We start from the raw sequence: 16,804 nt of genomic DNA on the forward strand, positions 1-16,804 counted from the left end.
CACAAAAGTTGAGTTGGAACTTACAGAGAAATTACTTACATTCAGTACAGAGGAACAAAGGAAGATGGAGAGAGGTTTTAAATATTCAGATTTGCTTTCTAAATGTAAGGCTGACAGGCCTTACTGTGTCACAGAAGGCAGAAAGAGTGTGAAGGGTAAACAGGATGCAGTAGAGCTGCTGCAAGGAGAGTTAATGCTGTGGTGCAGAGGGAAAGAAGCTAATGACAGAGGGTAGAAGATGTCCTAGGGTGATGCTTATACAGCCTTTTCTTTCTGCTGCTCTCCATCCTACAGCAGGGGAGATTATAACAGTGGAACCACACCACTCAATGGGATCTAGCAGGTAAGAGAGCCTTTCCAGAAGCTGAGAAATTCTTAACCATGTATCTGACCCTATCCCAAGGATGTGCTCCTTCCCTCTGCCCTTGAGAAGCCGAAAGGCAAAAGCGAATAAGGGCAAGTTTACTGTTTGCAAAATGCTGTTCAGAATCCTCTGAGGCAGAAGTGGGAAATGCCCCACTTTAGATAGGGATGGCCTTTCGATAGGGAGGGTTGTGTTCTGTGTGGACCTTGAGAAAGGAAGATTTGGCTTCAGTGGGGAAACAGGGCAGCTGCAGCTGGAAGAACAAATAGCTTTGTGTGCAGCTCTCCTTGCTCACATCTGCATTTTGGTGTATAATTTGAACATTTTGCAAGAGTGCTTTCAGATGGTCCTGTGAATGTTTCATGAGTTGTTATGAAGTGGAGTGCGTATAAATGACAGTGTGCAGCCATCACTGCATGGGGAGGGCACGGGTGCCTATTTTGGGCTGACAGAGTGATCTTCAGCAAACATCTTGTGTTCAGGAGGCAAGCAGCTGCTCATCTCTGGTGTTTAACTGCTCACCCACCACATCTCTCCTACAAGTGTCACTCCTAGGTTTAGTGCGGCTTTGTTCTCATTTCTGCCACTGACTGCACGGATGTGCACTAAAGTAGCACACATGCAGGTGTGGAAAGGCTTTGTCTGAGGGTGGGAGCCTCTGCATGCCTGTATCTGAGCCTGTCTCCTGGAGGGATGGTCACTGGAAAAGAACAGACTCCTTTAAATTATAACCCATCTGACTATTTTGCATGCCTTTACAAGGATATGAATTATGGCCTGCTGGGACTGCTTTCCCCACACGTACAAGGAGGGGAGCCTGCAGTGACTTGCTCTGATTTAGATGTACGTGTCTGAATTTGGCCAACATTCATCAGCTGAGACCTTTCAACAGTTTGCAAGTCTTTGTACTTTCACAAGTGGCTTGCTAAACAACTTGCACATTGTGCACTCAGGTGTGTGTATGTTATGCACAGCTGCCTGTGAGCTGTGGGGAGCTACTGGTACTTTTCTATAGGTGAGTCCCACAACGTGATACCTAGCGGTATCGCACTTCAGTTTTGCTGCTAAATTAATGGAGAGAAGTGTAACAAAACAGTTTTAAGAAACATCTGAATGCAGAATGCAGAAACGGCTTCATTTTCTCAGGTGTTCATTACTTGCTCCAGTCTGTCTTATCTTTTTCTACTCCTGCCTCTGGTGGTTTAGCCTTGCCTCCTTTTGACAATTTTTTCGGCTCCTGAGGCCAGAGAGACTTCCCTAAAGCTGCTGCTGCTGCTAGGAAAAATATTTTCTGTCTCTTCACCACCTCCTCAAGTGGCAGCAGAAAGCATCTTTTTCTCCCTTAACTTCTCTCTCTCTTTATTATGTGTTTTCCTTTGCTATAACCAAGGAATGTACTTTGCAACAAATTGTGAGGGATGTTTGGGTAGAAGATATTCTGCCAAACAATATGAAGCTTATGAAGAAGCATGGAGAAGGATGCTGCTAAAAATCCACTCTCCCTGCCCCATCCCCTGCATAATTTTGGAGGGATGTTGAACTGTAGCAGATAGTAAGAAGTGAGAGCTGTGCCTTGCAATGTTTGCCAGTTACATGTAGAGCAGCTATCCATAATGGGGTGTGCTTGGCCAGGCTTTGGGTTTTGTTGGATGGTAGCATCAAACAAAAATGGGTTTGATTCTTTGTTGGGGTGATGCACACAAGCACAGTGCAAGGGTTGTATTTCCTTGAAAGCAATTAAAGCACTGGTTTTTTATCAATCATGTATTCTTACATTTCTTTCCCTGCCTCTTTTCTTGCCACTTTCAGGTACTACATGAGCCCCTGATAGATGAGGATCCTGTTTTCATTGCGACCTGTACAGAGAGGGAGCTGCGCAAGAGGAAAAAGAGGAAATTCAGTCTTTGGGTTCGGCAGTGCTCATCCACTGGTTTCATCTGCCAGGTGGGTTTTACCTCTTCAAATGTCTTCAGCCAGTTCCAGCAGGCCCTTAAATGTATTGCAGGACCAAAGGTAACAGTCGCTTCTCTTGGTTACCTGGCTGGGGGCTGCAGTCTGAATGCAGGAGGCGTCTGACTCCTGCGGATACGAGACGTGGCGGACAATGATGACAAGTTCCTGATGCTTTGCTTGCTGTATGATTTAATTGAGAGTTTCTGTCTCTAATGCTGTCCATCTGGCTGCCAGCCTTCAGCTAATTACAGTGAAATGCAGTTAAAAGGTCTGTCTGTATATCCTAAGTTTATCTAAATGTCTAGGTACTGTGACTTATGTAATTTTGAATGAGTCAGATTTTTTCTCTAGAATACTGCACCTGTGCTAGCCAGCAGTGTCCAATAGCCTAAATCAATATGGTACCAAGATGTCAATTTTTCTGTGAGAAACATATTAGTGGGAGCCCCTATTACACATCTTTTCACACATCTACCTCTCAATCAAAGCAGTAAAATCTGATGTGACTTCAAGGTGAGATGTCAGCTGGAGTGAGAGACGTTAAAGTGTTTGTTTGTATTGTTGTAAGGCATCAGGAACATCTTCTCAAATTCTCAGATTCCCCAATAGCTGATGTATTTTGAGAACCCTTGAAAAATCTGGTCATTTATTTTGATGCTTAGAGGGGCAGATGTTTACCAATATTTCTTTCTCCCAAGAGCTCCTGTGAAAGCGTTGCATCCCACATGTTCCAGGGTGGTGGCACAGAGGTAGGATGTGCACACTGCTTGCTAAGGCTGAATACATGTCAGAACAGGGCCTGTGGATTTGCTGCAGTTGAGCATTGGTTCAGAGCAGGATTTGGCTGGTGAATCATTATGACTGTTTGAGTAGCTGTGCAGGAAAGGAGGCTCACTGGGAACACGGGTGTGTGTTTTCAGCAATGCTGTTCACTCTGAGAAGAAATTTAGGATCCTACCTCTTCCACCTAGCTTTTAAAGCAGCTATTTTGTCTGATACAAAATAGACTCACCTTGTGAAGCATCCTTGGAAGTTTCTGCTCTCAAAGCTCTTGGAAAGTAATTTGCTATATAGAGGCATTGTCTTTGATCTCCAAGGAGAGCTTCACCAGTCCTACATGCAGTTTATTACTGAAGTGGGTACAGCGAGCACAAAGTCTGCTCATCTCTTGCCACACTCCCCCCAGCCAACTGCCACAAAAGTGAGTCTTCAGACATGCCAGAGGTTTCAGATTCTGAGCCATAATTATGTTGCACCTCCTGTCCTGTCCACTGAGAGGCTAGATTAATGGAATGTCAAATTAAACAGAATAGATGCTCAGCACCACCCTAATCCTCCCACTCCCTTAATGAATTAGATGCTCATGCTTCACTTGCATCCGGATGACGTCCAGGATTATCTTACCAGCTGCCTTCTATTTTCATTCCTTGACTTGGCTGTCATTATCAACATGCTGAAATGACTGGGTGAAAGGGACCTTAGGGACCAGTGAAAAAGACTATACCTTCAGGCTGAAATGGAAAAACTTGATTTGGGGAGGATGGGTAACCTCAATTATCATATGATTGAAATGCTATGTTCATTCAAACTTACAAGTTTTGCAGAGTCCAGAGCATTTTTGGTGGTTATTTGATGTATTTAGAGTATTAAAACAGAGGTCTTGATTTTTTTTTCTGTGTTAAACAAAGGGAGAAAATTGATCTAAACCAGAAATAAATCCAATGCTTTTCCCTTCATGTATACACCTTTCCTTCCATCTCTTGTGAAGCTGCCATCACGAAGAAAGGACTTGTTTTCTGATAGTTACTGACTGACTTGTCTATCACCTGCCAGCTGTTGGAAAAACCTTCAGAATGTGCATATTCTGTAATACTGTCTGGGTGTATTCCCTCCCTCACTGCTTCCACAAGATGACTTTGAGGTCCTTTTATCCAAGATAAAATACGACTATCAACACATCATAAATCAGGATAATTCAGTTTCAAAAATCTGAATAATATGTATCTGTAAAAGGTAGGCCCAGACAGAAGACAGGAGAAACCTAGATGTGACAGGTTTTCAGGGACAAAAGGAACCTCAAGAGATCTGTGATGCTCCTGGCCAAAAACAATGTCCCCCAATCCCCCAAGCCTGGTGTTAAAAAAAATTGCATCTGAGGAGACGTCTTAGTTTTCCAAGTGTTCTGCTTTTCCTACAATGAAAAAGATTGGTTGGTTTTTCCTAATGAAAAATGAATATGCCACATGCTGAGTTACTGTGTGAACTCTGGTTGGCAGCTCACAGGTCAGTTGTTAATATTAGAAGTTTCAGCTGTTTGTCTTCTCAAATTCTGTTCCTGCTTGTTCTTGTGAACAAAACTTTGAACCAAATTTTTGGATATGAGTAAACACTTCTTTTTGATGGCTTGTCATTTACTTTTTAAAGGAAATGGCATTTGGTTAAAAATCTAGCCCAATAAGCCATTCATGGAACAGAAATGGCATAAAGCTCACATGCTTCTTGTGGACATAAGAAGGTGCATAGGCTTATATATTGATAATATAAATAATGTATGAATATTAGACTTATTTTCTCTCTTCTGTACTCAGATAACTTGATTGCACCCTGACAGTTAATTGTTTTAAGATGGATGCAAAATTTCAGATTATATCTCTGCTTCAGAAAATCTCAAGCAGAGCATCTTGTTGCAGTGAATAGCTTTGTTGGCTGAGCATCTCTTCACGGTCAGTTGGCCAAGTGGGAACATGCAGGAAGGACACTTTATTCAGACAATGGAAATATATGTCTGCCGCAGTTGGGAACATGAGCAAAACCTCTCAGAGGGCTCAGAAGGGCTCCAGGAGAGCTGATTTTGGCAAAGCAGATGGCAAAACTGCCCTGATACTGTTGCCTTTTTCATCTGCCCTTGACACTGGACATCAAGGTGGCAGCAGCTGCTGTGGGAGAGGGCTTGGGCCTTCTCATTTCTTTCTCTCTAATTCAGGGGGAACAACAAACACAGCTTTCAGGACTTCAGGTGTGCCTCTCTGCTCCATCTTCTCTTTGCATTTCTTGTTTCTTTCCAATCTATTTCCCTACATACTACTTAGCACTTCTCTTTCCCTACTTTCCACTGAGACACTTTTAAAACCAATATTTTAATGTCTTGATTGCAGTTTAAATTATTGAAGTAGCTTAGAAGTCTTTCTTCCAGTATTTGCTTAGAGTATATTTAAATAGTAAGTCATGCTATTTAAATCAAAACTCCAGCTGTGTCAGTTTTTTTGTGAGTTCTTATTTCTTTCTTTTTCTCAGAAAATCTGGAACACTTGATTATAAAAATGGTTCATAAATATGATTGGTAGGACTATTTCTCATTTTAGATATAGCAATACTGCTCATCAAAAATGATTAAGAAAATTCCTTACCAGGGCTAGTTATTTTCTCCTGGTGGGATATATCATGCTCTCTCTTTGCACTTCTTGTGTGGCTCTAAAGGAATGAACATGGTTATGAGTAATTGTTACTAAGTGATGCCTAGTCCTTGCATAGCTCCTCCTGCACAAGAAGGTTTTCTGATCATTTTGCAGGAGAAGGAAGCACAGGATGCTGGTGAACCCCAGCACATGGAGAGCTGGCAGAACAAGGTATTCCCATAGCGCCTCATCCTGAAGCACAGACCCATAGCACAGATGTAACCCTCAGACAGTCCCTGACCCAAAGAGCCATCAATTAACAAGATGAAAGACAGTACTTAGATGGTAGAGAGCCCTGCAAAGGGACAGTCAGGCAATATTAATCACTCTGATAGGCAGTAATGGAATTAACTCATCAACATTATTATTTGCTTTAAAAGTTGGTATCATGGTGAGGAAAAAATTAGTTTATGGATGTGCATATCCTTTCCTATTCACTGAGATTAATTTTATTTTCTGAGGCTATAATGGAGACTTTTCCCTTCTCACACCTCCTCCCTGCCCCTGAATATATGGGCTCTGCACTTGCTTTTATTCCCTGGCAGAAAATTCTTGCAATAATGCATTTCATTTTCACTAATATGCCTGCGAAATATGTTACTCAGATTTATGAAGCCCTTTAGGTCCTTGTGCTGGGACTGACTTTGAGTTTCCACCTTCCACTGCTTCCCATGAAGTGATGAGTCAGAACAGAGTAAGGAAAAGTACTGTGTGTCTGCATCTTGAGTCTTTCCTTGGTCCTGAAGAAACAGTGATTTGCATGACAGCCATCTTTAAAGAGTGAAACCTGGATCAGGGTAGGCCCTGCCAGAGAGGGTGAGAAAGGGCTCTCTGTGCAAAGAGCAGCAGTCTCAGTGAAGGGAGATGTCTGAGGTTGCTCCACAGATCAATGGCAGAGCTCTCAGTGGCAGCAAAAAAACCCTCCAAACAGTATAAACACCATGCTTCTATAGTATATGCTGTAGTTCGTGTCAGACAAGGTAGCTACAGCCAACTTGAATACTTCATAACCCCATTGATTTTACAGAGTAAGAACTTCCAGAATTTAGAGAAACTGAGATTGTGCCCCAAAGTATTTATAATTTCACAACACACCACATAAGTGCATTCAGTCAATGGGAAAGGGACGGGTAAATAAACCTGGAGTCAGTTTTGTTTTCAAGGTCAGAGTTGCAGGAGAGTTGGCCATCTGTGCACTTGTTTAATAAGCTGCTCAGAAATGTTGGTGTTTCAGCCTATTTAAGTTCTGTTTAGAGATTAGTCTGAGCCCTTGCATTTCTTTAAACAGGGCCCTGATAATTCCTCTATTGCTAGAACAGTTCATCTGGAACACACAGATGTAGCAGCTGCTTTGAGGAGGTTCTCAAGGTCAGGCTTTGTCTATGAGGGGATCCCAGGAAGCCTGATCACCTTCCTTTGTCAGCCACTGGTGACTGGAAAATCCTATCTGCTTTCTTCCTCTGGCTCCCACCCAGCTCTGGCTTTTTAATGCCTGTGGTTCTGTAATGTCAGCATCTGAGAATCCCAGATCTCAGTTAAAAGTCAATTATCGTTTTGCTCACCAGTGTTAACTGGGAAGGTATTTTGCAGATGTGTGATGGGCCAGTCCTATTCATTTTTATGGACTTTACAATCTTACCATGTTTCTAAATGAATAGGAAACCAAACCTAAATGTGATCTAATGCAAATATCTGTCACAGCTCACATACAGTCTTAGTGTCTATATTCAAATGTGAATGAAAGTTATTTTTAGTTCCTATCTGAGCTGTGTGGAGTTTATGACAATAAAACTTCCTGCGTAGTTGTGTCCCTTCTGCAGCTGTATTCAGTGCAACTCTGCTTGGGGAAGGAGACTTAAAGCACCAGATCCTCCTGTTTTTTGTAATTAATAGGTTTGCTGTAGGAATGCTCCTCATGGATCCCATCCCTTTGTGCTGGGTGCAATAAGCAGAACTAAAAAAATCCCTGCCCCAGAAAGTTTAGGATCTAAGTGCAAGAGGCTTAAGCTTCCTACAGCAAATCTCTTTAGTTCAGACACATTTTGGTTGCCCAGAGAACTCTGGAAGCAGGCTGAGTGCAGCAGTGTTTCTTGGCCAGTGCACATGGCAGAGGTCTGGGACTAACACACTGCTAGGTGCCAGTATAAACCCTACTCCTGGTGAGCCTGCATGGGCTGGGCAGTCATCAGCCTTGTGGTTCCTCCTTGGAAATGGCTGGATCCTTGATGTCACTGATTTGTCATCACTTGCTTTTGTCTTTAAGATTTTACGCCCTTTTAATGTATTTTCCTCCTTGAGCTGCTGTGTGTTATCCCCTCAACAGTTACAGCACTTCTGATAGTTTATACTGCTCTTGCCTTGCATCACTTATACACCTTCCCATTTACACTTCCTCACTTACACACTTTCTCACAGCTCAGCTGTAATTTTCATAGAAAAACTGAGCCAATGTTGTGCAATTGTGTTGTGCAAAGCCTCAATCATGGACTTGAGCTGGGCTGCCAGTTACACAGAGGGAGCCTGAAAAAGTAGCATTAAGAATAAACAGGACCAATGCATTGATTAGCAATTGCCTTGTGGGAATTGCATCCTTTCTAGGAAAGGTTTTGAAGAGCAAAAGTAAAGAGCTCTGCTGAGATGGTGGTGATTTCCAACCAGGCAGGAGAAGGGCAGCATGGAAAGAGGCAAATGTGGGCTTGTGTGACATTGGTTGGTGGATACTTGGCTTCACAGGGCAAGTATCAGCAGGAATCACTATACTGACATGGTATAGGAGGGGATCAATGGGGAGGCCTAGACCATAAAGGCTTGTCTCCATTTTCCAGCCCGATTTCCTTTTGATGCTGCAAAGAAGAGGGAACTGGAAGAAGGCTGGAATGGCTAAAGCAAAGGGTTAGGCAACTGATCTGAGGGGTGAAGCACTGTCTGGATGTCAAGATATAGTTCAGCAAGGCCAAAGTAAAGAAGGATGATTGCAGTAATTGGGAGTAAAGCCAGGCAGTTCTTAGGTATTTGAAAGAATAGAAAATTATTTACATGGAGCTGTTAGAGAAAATGAATCTGCCTAAACTAGATGTGGCTGCCTGGGAGAGGGTACAGAGCAAAATCTGCATTTGTTGACCCATGGGTTGCCAATCTGCCATGCAGGTAAGATGTTGTTGTGCCCTCAGTGACAAAGAAATCAAGGAAAGAAAAGCAAAGAACTCTAAGCCACATTGGACTTGCATTGTCAACTCTACCAGCATCTTTTTGCCAGTCTCACAAAGATCTTTTTAGAAACTTTAAAGAATATGTGCAAGCAGAACAGATGTTTGTCACTCCACAGCACAATGATGTTAGCTACATCCATGAGTGTTAATGCAGATTGAAATAATTCTAAATAGAATGCAGAGGGGGAAAAGAATAGGATCAAGTAAAGAGCTTTGTTAGGAACACCAGGAACTAGCTGGGAACAGGTTGGGAAAATGGTATGTTCTTGCATACCCTTTAGAAAATAGCCTTTAGAGCAGCAGGAAGAGAATGAAGAGAGGCTAGAACAAATGAAAAGATCTGGCCTCAGTAAGAGCACCACCACTGGTGCCAATATCTGCTAGACAAGAGCTGTCTGGGAAGAGATCATTAAAGAAGGAGAGAGTATGAACTGCAGCAGATTTGGGATGGGACTGGAGAGGAGAACCTCCCAGCAGTGTTGGTAATGGAACAGTTAAAGGTGAGGTTTAGGATGAGAGGGGAAGACTGATTGAGGCAGGATCTGGAAAGCAGTGCTAGGAATGCACAGTTGTGGGTGGGCTGTGAAGCCTGTAGAAAAAATAAAGTTATTTTTTCAATAGCTATCAAGGATCGAAAAATCATGACTACTTTACTTTTTTATCTTGCTTTTATAGCTGTCATCTAAAAACATGGCTTCTGTTTTGTGGTTGTTTAGGATCTGCCCTTTGTGAAATATTTTTGCACAATATCTCTTTCAAAATCTTCCTTCTTTTTATTACTATCTCTGCCCTTTTTTTGCTTCCAAATGTCATCTATTTCATTTGAGAATTGTACCCTGGGGTGCTTCAATTATGTATGAAGGTGGAGTATTTGGGATGTGCTATTCACAAATGCTTTCAATACGCCATCTGAGGTTTAAATATGAGCAAAAGCACCAATATTTCAGTTTCTAGAGCATATTCTCTTAAATGTGCAGTCAAGATATAACTTTTGTCCCTAAGTTTTCAGTTTTTTACTCAGTTTCTGTGAGACCTTATGAATTTTCCACAGGAAGGTAATGAAAACATACTGGAAAGTATCTGGTGCAGTAGGGCAGCCACAGGTAGAGAGAAGGCACAACTGAGCATGTCACTGTTCTGATCAACAACAGATATTCGACAAATATTCAACAAATACTTGAGGAATGAATAGAAAAAGCACTGCATGTTAAGTATCTTCAGCCCATAGTCACCTCCTAAGACAGATGATGTCACATCCGTACAGGTTATCCCAATTGGTGCTGTAGATCAAATGTATCAGGAGCCATTAGAAGCGATAGACAGTGAAAGAGATCTCTGCAGATATTCCAGAAGCGCTGCTTGGGCTGTCCTGCACAGAAGCAGAGGATGTTTGCTGCCAGCAGCTCCCATCTGTTATCCAGCAGCAGTTGTTGAGCCTGTACTTCTGATGATATCTTACTGTTGGTGCACATGGAAAGAACACAAAATTCTAAAGTCCCTGGACAAACCAGAAGGTCTTGTGAATGGTTTAACAAACATTTTGGGGGAGCAGTTTCTAACTGTGCCTATGAAGGTCTAACAGTCAATTTCTGGCAATTGGTGCTTTTTTGGCAGATTCCTGACTATTAAATAACACTTTTACTGCATTACAGAAAGGCAGGGAGTGCTGTGGGCTTCAGTTGATAGGATCCTAATGGATTGAGGTAGAATGAAATAAGTTGGATGAGGGAAAATGAAGGCCATATGGGATCCTAGGCATTTGCAAAGATATTTGAAGCCATGCCTTTGCCAGTTATCTGTACACAGCCACTGTTTCACAGCAGCCTTTATGCCTTCCAACACTGTGCTGCTGTCACCCATTATCCCAATAAAGCTGGGCATGATAAAGCTTTGAATGATGCTTCTCCAAAACATGAAATACTGTGCCAAGAAAAAAGGCTGGTTTTGGATAGGTAAGGTACTGCCCAAGGAGAAAGAATATCTAACATTGGAGGAGGAGGAAAGGTTCAGCAGTGGCTATGGACATTCGAGTAATGGGCACTGGGGAGGTGAACAGAGCAAGGGATTGAGATTCACAGTCAGATGCACAGGGAACTGTGCTAACAAAACCTGTGAAGTGTGTAGCATCTTCATATGAAAGTCGTGGTACCTCGGCGGCCAGTTACATGGTGGCCATGCTCTTTGAAGGAGCTGCTTGCAGACACAAAGCAGTCCACAGCAAGGGACCAGCTGGCACAGCAGCCGTGCCAGAGGACTGTCCCTTGGAGAGGCAGCCCTCTACAAGGAACATGGAACAACCATGGAGCAAGAGCGACTCTAAGATTTACTGGATATGGGAAGGTAAGGTGTATGACACTTTTATAGACTTAGAGAGATTTCCTGCTTTATTTTCAGCTCATCAGCTAATGCAGGGTCAAAACTAATCTGTCTGCATCTTCTGTCTCCACTGCCTTGTCTGTAGATTTTGAGTGTTTGATGTGTGGTCTCTGGGCTGACGTACTAGTAACCTAATCTTAGTTTTGTTGCCAATAATCACTAAATACCTTTGCTGTAAATTTAGAACAATCTGTTCTTTGAATGCATTCCACTGGCTCTCTGGAGCCCTGATTAATAACCTAAATGACTTATCATAATTAGCTAGTCCTCAGTCTTAGACCTGGAGAAAGCACAAATTTGACAGCCCTCCAAAATTAGTGGAGCAGAATCAGAGAGTCTGCAAACATTACTGCCTTTGTCCTCATCTGAGAGCTGTTTCTATCAATAAAAGGGGTTTTAGTTTATTTTTTTTTTAAAGATAAATGGTGTATTTAAGACTTCCTGTTAACATACACTCTACTTTTTAGAATTAGTGTGCATTTATCCTTGCATCAACTTTGTTTTCAGCATGTCAGTTCCTTCAAAATACAAATTATGTCTAATGTCCCAGAAATTTCATATGTAACACATTCTGTTGAGTTCTATTCCATGGTGCATTAATTGCTAGGGAATATTACACAGAATACCAGTGCTGGGAGATGCACCATCTAAAACAGGGAGATGCTGTTTAATTGAATTTTGTTCTTCTCTAAGATCATTGAGTTACAAATTACTGGAAGCACTAGTGCAAACATGAGCATTTTTGTTCTCTGAGGATTGCTATGAATTTTCATTTTTAACAGTGTCTGTTGGTAAGAGAAACAAGCTATACAGGAAAGTAATGATGCATGTTTTGCATGGTTGAATTCTCAAACAAATTTAACGAAGTTGTTGTAGATATATAACTCCAAAAACCATGGCAAAATTACTTTTCCCTGCCCTTGAATACTGAACAAGTTTCAGTTTTTTCTTTGACAGGTAGAATTTTCTGTAATTCATAAAAGATTTGAGTATTTCAGAGCCAAAGTCATGAAGGTAGGCCTGGGCAAGTTTTGCTGAATTTGTATTTGTTTGTTTATTTAAATATTTGCAAGTTCCATGATACTACAGTAGTATTTGAGTAACAGAGTACAGTGTTTGCTTCTTCTTATTCCTCTTTCCAGCAGGTTATTTCTGCTAGCTCTCAGAACAAGATGAAGGCTGGATGCCTAGTTTTCTTTATTAAATGTTGAGCTGGGGCAAAAGTTGTGCTTCTAAAATACTGTCAGTGCAATAAAATAGAAGGCTTGTGTACAAACGAAGGGTTACACATTTTCTCTCTCTGCATGGCTCAAACTGTTTTGGTGGGTTGCTTCCAAATCAGGATCTATGTAAAGGATCTATGTGTTAGCACTGTACCTGGGGAGTTTGGTGAGGGTGTTCTGGCTGGTTGGGTGTACATTTTGCTCATTTATGGAGGGGCACACACATGTGTGTCACAGCCTGATGGTTACTGCAAATGGGAAATAAATCTGAATATTAATGCAGTGAAAGGTAATGGGCCATTTCCTTCTGGTCATCTTACACTGGCTTTTCTTGAAACTGAAGCTCCCATGCTCTCCTTTTGCTGGTAGCAATGAAGCCTGTGCAGATTCAGTATAACACATAATCCCAGTTATGATTGGAGTCTTTTCCTGCCAAGCAAACAATCTTCAAACTGCACAACAGTGACAGGAGCCTCAGAAGTGAGGTGAAGTATGCCGTATTTATCAGTAGTTGTGCCAGCTAACCTGAATTGGTTTAAGAGCAACAGGCCCTTGAGAAGGACTTTAATTAGCCTGTATAGCAAATGTCTGCTGCCTTACCAGTTTGTCTCAAGTTGAGCTGTGCAGGTTGGGAATTGCATCTGCTCCCTCTAGATTCCTTATAACCTTCTAACTTTTCTTACCATTTCTCATTTAAGATTTATGTCCATCTCAAAGAAGGGAGTGGTGCTGATGGGTTGGATGCTTTGAAGAACAAACCACAGCTTCACAGCATGGTGGCCAAAAGCCTTTGTCAGAACGCCTCTGGGAAGAACTACATCATCTTCACAGGGCCAAGCATTACCAGCCTGAATCTCTTTGAAGAATTTGAGAAGCAAGGTGTGTATTGGGTGACTCGTTGGGTTTTAATGGCAACAGACCTAGGGACCTCGTGCCACTGAATTAAAAAAAATTCCAAAAGTCTTCACTGACATTTCAATTCCTTGTATAGATAAGTTGTTCATGTCTAAGAAAACATCTCGTTCATGAGAAGGTACTATGCAGAAGACTTTCTAAGTTGCTCTTTAAATCTTCCTTTTTAAATCTTCAAAATGAGGATGTAAAAACAATTTAATAAGGTTGTTTAAAGTGCTTGCTTTTGTTCTTTGACTTAGAAATGCGAGGTAAAATCTGTTATGTGACCTGGGGGGCTTTTCAAGGAATTTTGTATCTGCCCGTGATTTCTCTGTTCCTGTTGTGAAAGATGAAGGATGGATGAATCCTTAAAGATGTGCCTTAGAAGTCTTTCTTGGTTTAATATCTATTAAAGATGTGATTTCTCTAGAGGACATTTTATGCCTTTGCAAAAGCTCTAGAAAAGTTTGCTTTTTTTCTGTTTGGGGGGATTTTTGCTAGCATCAACATACCTTGATAGGATAGATTTTAGTTTTGAAAGCATAACAAAACTCCATTAGCAAAAACACACTTATCAGTGGAATGTCCATTGATACAGCTCTCCCAAGCAAGTCTCTTGCCACCGCAAAGGGCAATCCCAGGTCATCCTTTCTGTCAAATGCCCCCTCACTCTAAGCATGGAAAAGCCACGTGTCACTTTGCTTTCAGCGAAGCTGAGGACTTGTGACTCCCCTGCAATTACAGGATCCTGCACTCTTGCCAGTCAGTTCTAAGTCATTTCATATCACTCTGGTCTCATTCTTCAGTCAGCACAGCCTTTCAGAGTGATGTGCTGCATGGAAAAGGTCCTTCCCAGCAGTGAGGCTGGAGGCTGCCATCATGCATCACAGCTACGAGGCCGTTTGCTGATGCACCACTGCTGTCCAAGTTGGGTATTTTTGTCATTGCAGAAAATTAAACCCACGCCAACCATTATATTAATGAAACATGGCCCAAAGCAGGAGGAAAGTCTGGGAATTGAGACAATATGTTAATTCTCATTTAAAATGAGAACATCAGTGAGCTGCACCAGTGCTGCAGTTTAGCACTACAGACTGTGCTGGCACTGAGGGCTGCATCTGTTGAGCTCCATGCGGAACTTAGCTCCTACATTAATTCAGGCAAGCTGGAAGCTCACTGGCTACAGTGGAATATCTGCATACCTCATAAAAGAGCATGGTTTCTCAAAGGCTATGAACAGCCAAATGGGATTGGAGTAGAGCATATTTATAGTGCACTGGAGTTTTTCCTCTGAGCAGAGACCTGTCCTTGTTAGATGGCTTTCCTCAGCTGATTATAAGCATTACACTTTTAAGACTACCAAACCAATGATGCAAAATGTGAGTTTAAAAAAATGCAGAAGATAACATACATACTCTTTGTACCTGAGATGAAATGTTAAGGTTTAAATGTAAAGACAGGCAGCTTGACTGAGTTCATCCTCTACGCTCAGCTAGAGAAGGATAAAGATGATCTGGCGTGATCCATTTGGTCAGTAACCCTGGTGAAAAAGATTCATGGCCACTAAACCAGCTGAATGTTTATTACTTGCAGATAATTCAAATTGTTCACACAGTTGAATTATTCATAGGCTTTACACTGCACAGATAATTCAAATTAATGGTTTCTAGCAGGTAACAAATTCAGTAATGTCTTTTAAAAACATGTAATTTTGACTTACTATCTGATCAAATATGCTAATGCAACACTGAGATTTCATTTTAGTTCATGATTTGTTATATAGCTTCATGAGTCTTTATAATCTCTGACAGCTGCCTCCAAAATTAAATTTCAGATCTGGTACACACTATCACCTTCCTAGGGGTGCAGCTATTAGGTGGGTAGGGGGTGGACACCGAGAGAGCAGGTTTATTGACTTTGCAATATAGCATGGCACTCCTACATAAAGAAGAACGCGGGGAGAAAAATGTTTCTGTTTAATAAGGCAGTGGGATTGTCTGCATTTGCCACGAGCTGCTAGGGGCTAGCAAAGAGGTTTTGCCAGGGAATGTTGAGCTGGAAGGACTGTGAGACATTGGGAGAGGTGAGATGCTTGAGATGTCAAGCTGTGGTGAAGCCAGTAAGAGCCTTGGAGGAGATGGTGTTTATTGACTCTGCTGCAGAGCAGACTGTGTACTGCCAGCATCTGCTGGGATCCTGCTGCATTAGCAGGATATTTGGGGAGAGGCAAGCAAAGAAGCCTGGACTGGACAGAGAGATCTCTCCTGATCTACCTCAGAGTCTCCTTCAGCAATGAAGTCAATGTTGGGGTTTTTTGGTGTGTGACTCTTTTTTGGTGTATGACTTCAGCTAAACCTGAACAGAGCGACACCATGACCAGAAAATGTCATGAGAGCCTGTTGAAAAGTATCTATGCTCAGGTGCTCATGACATTTCAAGACCCATTCTTAAACTGATAAATTTATTTTTTTTTGTTCAAGAAGATTCCATTTCTGGGCGAGATCAGGACCAGTGGTAGAAAGATCCCATTGAGAGCCAAAACCAAAAAGAAATTGATATTGATTTTAACTGCTTTATTTTGTTTGGGGGTTTCATGACTATCAGCAGAGAAATAGGGAAAGATTTAAATAAGTTCATGGTTGGAAGCCATAAACTTTCTGGGAACGTGAAAGTTTTAAGGCAGCTAAAGGCAATTCTGGAAAATCTGGAAAGTCACGCACTAAAACTCTATTAGTTCCTTTCAAAATTCTTGATGGAGAGGACTTGGGGTCTTGGTAACCAGCATGCTGAACCTGAGTCAGCAGCATGCCCTGGCAGCCAAGCTGGTCAGCACTGTCCCAGGCCGTGTTAACAGGAGTGTAGCCTGTAGATCAAGGAGGTGATTATTGCCTCCTTTTTTAGACAATATGCCTCTTGTACAAGAATACTCTGTGTACAAATATACTCTGCTGTGGGGAGGGAACTGGTCTTGTTCAGGTTGAGAAGAGGCTTTGGATGGATGCAACAGCAGCTTTATGCTACCCTATCATGAGAATGGAGATGGCTCTTTACAGTGCTGCATTGTGGAAGGACAAAAAATAACAGATTTAGGCTGAAAAAAAGATGATCAGACTAAATCCAGAATTTTTCCTGAGGGCAGTGAAGCAGGATGCCCAGACAGATTGTGCAGTCTCTGTCCTTGGAAGTTTACAAGCCCAGACAAGATAAAGCCCTGAATGGCACTGTCTGGCCTCAGAGCTCACCTGTCTCTGTCACGGGGTGGGACTAGAGACCTCCTGAGTTGTTTTTCAGCCTGAACTATTCTTTAATCCATAGGACCCTGTGATCCTA

General features: G+C 42.0%; 1 protein-coding gene across 1 annotated transcript in view; it reads left to right on the plus strand.

The window, feature by feature from the left end:
- Positions 1-16,804, plus strand: part of PGBD5 (piggyBac transposable element derived 5) — a 67,184-nt gene that overhangs the window by 31,846 nt on the left and 18,534 nt on the right. Inside the window, exons 3-4 of the mRNA XM_030945877.1 lie at positions 2,174-2,308; positions 13,279-13,459. Coding sequence (XP_030801737.1) covers positions 2,174-2,308; positions 13,279-13,459 — 316 coding nt within the window. The remainder of the gene's footprint in view (positions 1-2,173; positions 2,309-13,278; positions 13,460-16,804) is intronic.

This window comes from Camarhynchus parvulus, chromosome 3 (genome assembly GCF_901933205.1).
Source record: "Camarhynchus parvulus chromosome 3, STF_HiC, whole genome shotgun sequence".
Lineage (NCBI taxonomy): Eukaryota > Metazoa > Chordata > Aves > Passeriformes > Thraupidae > Camarhynchus > Camarhynchus parvulus.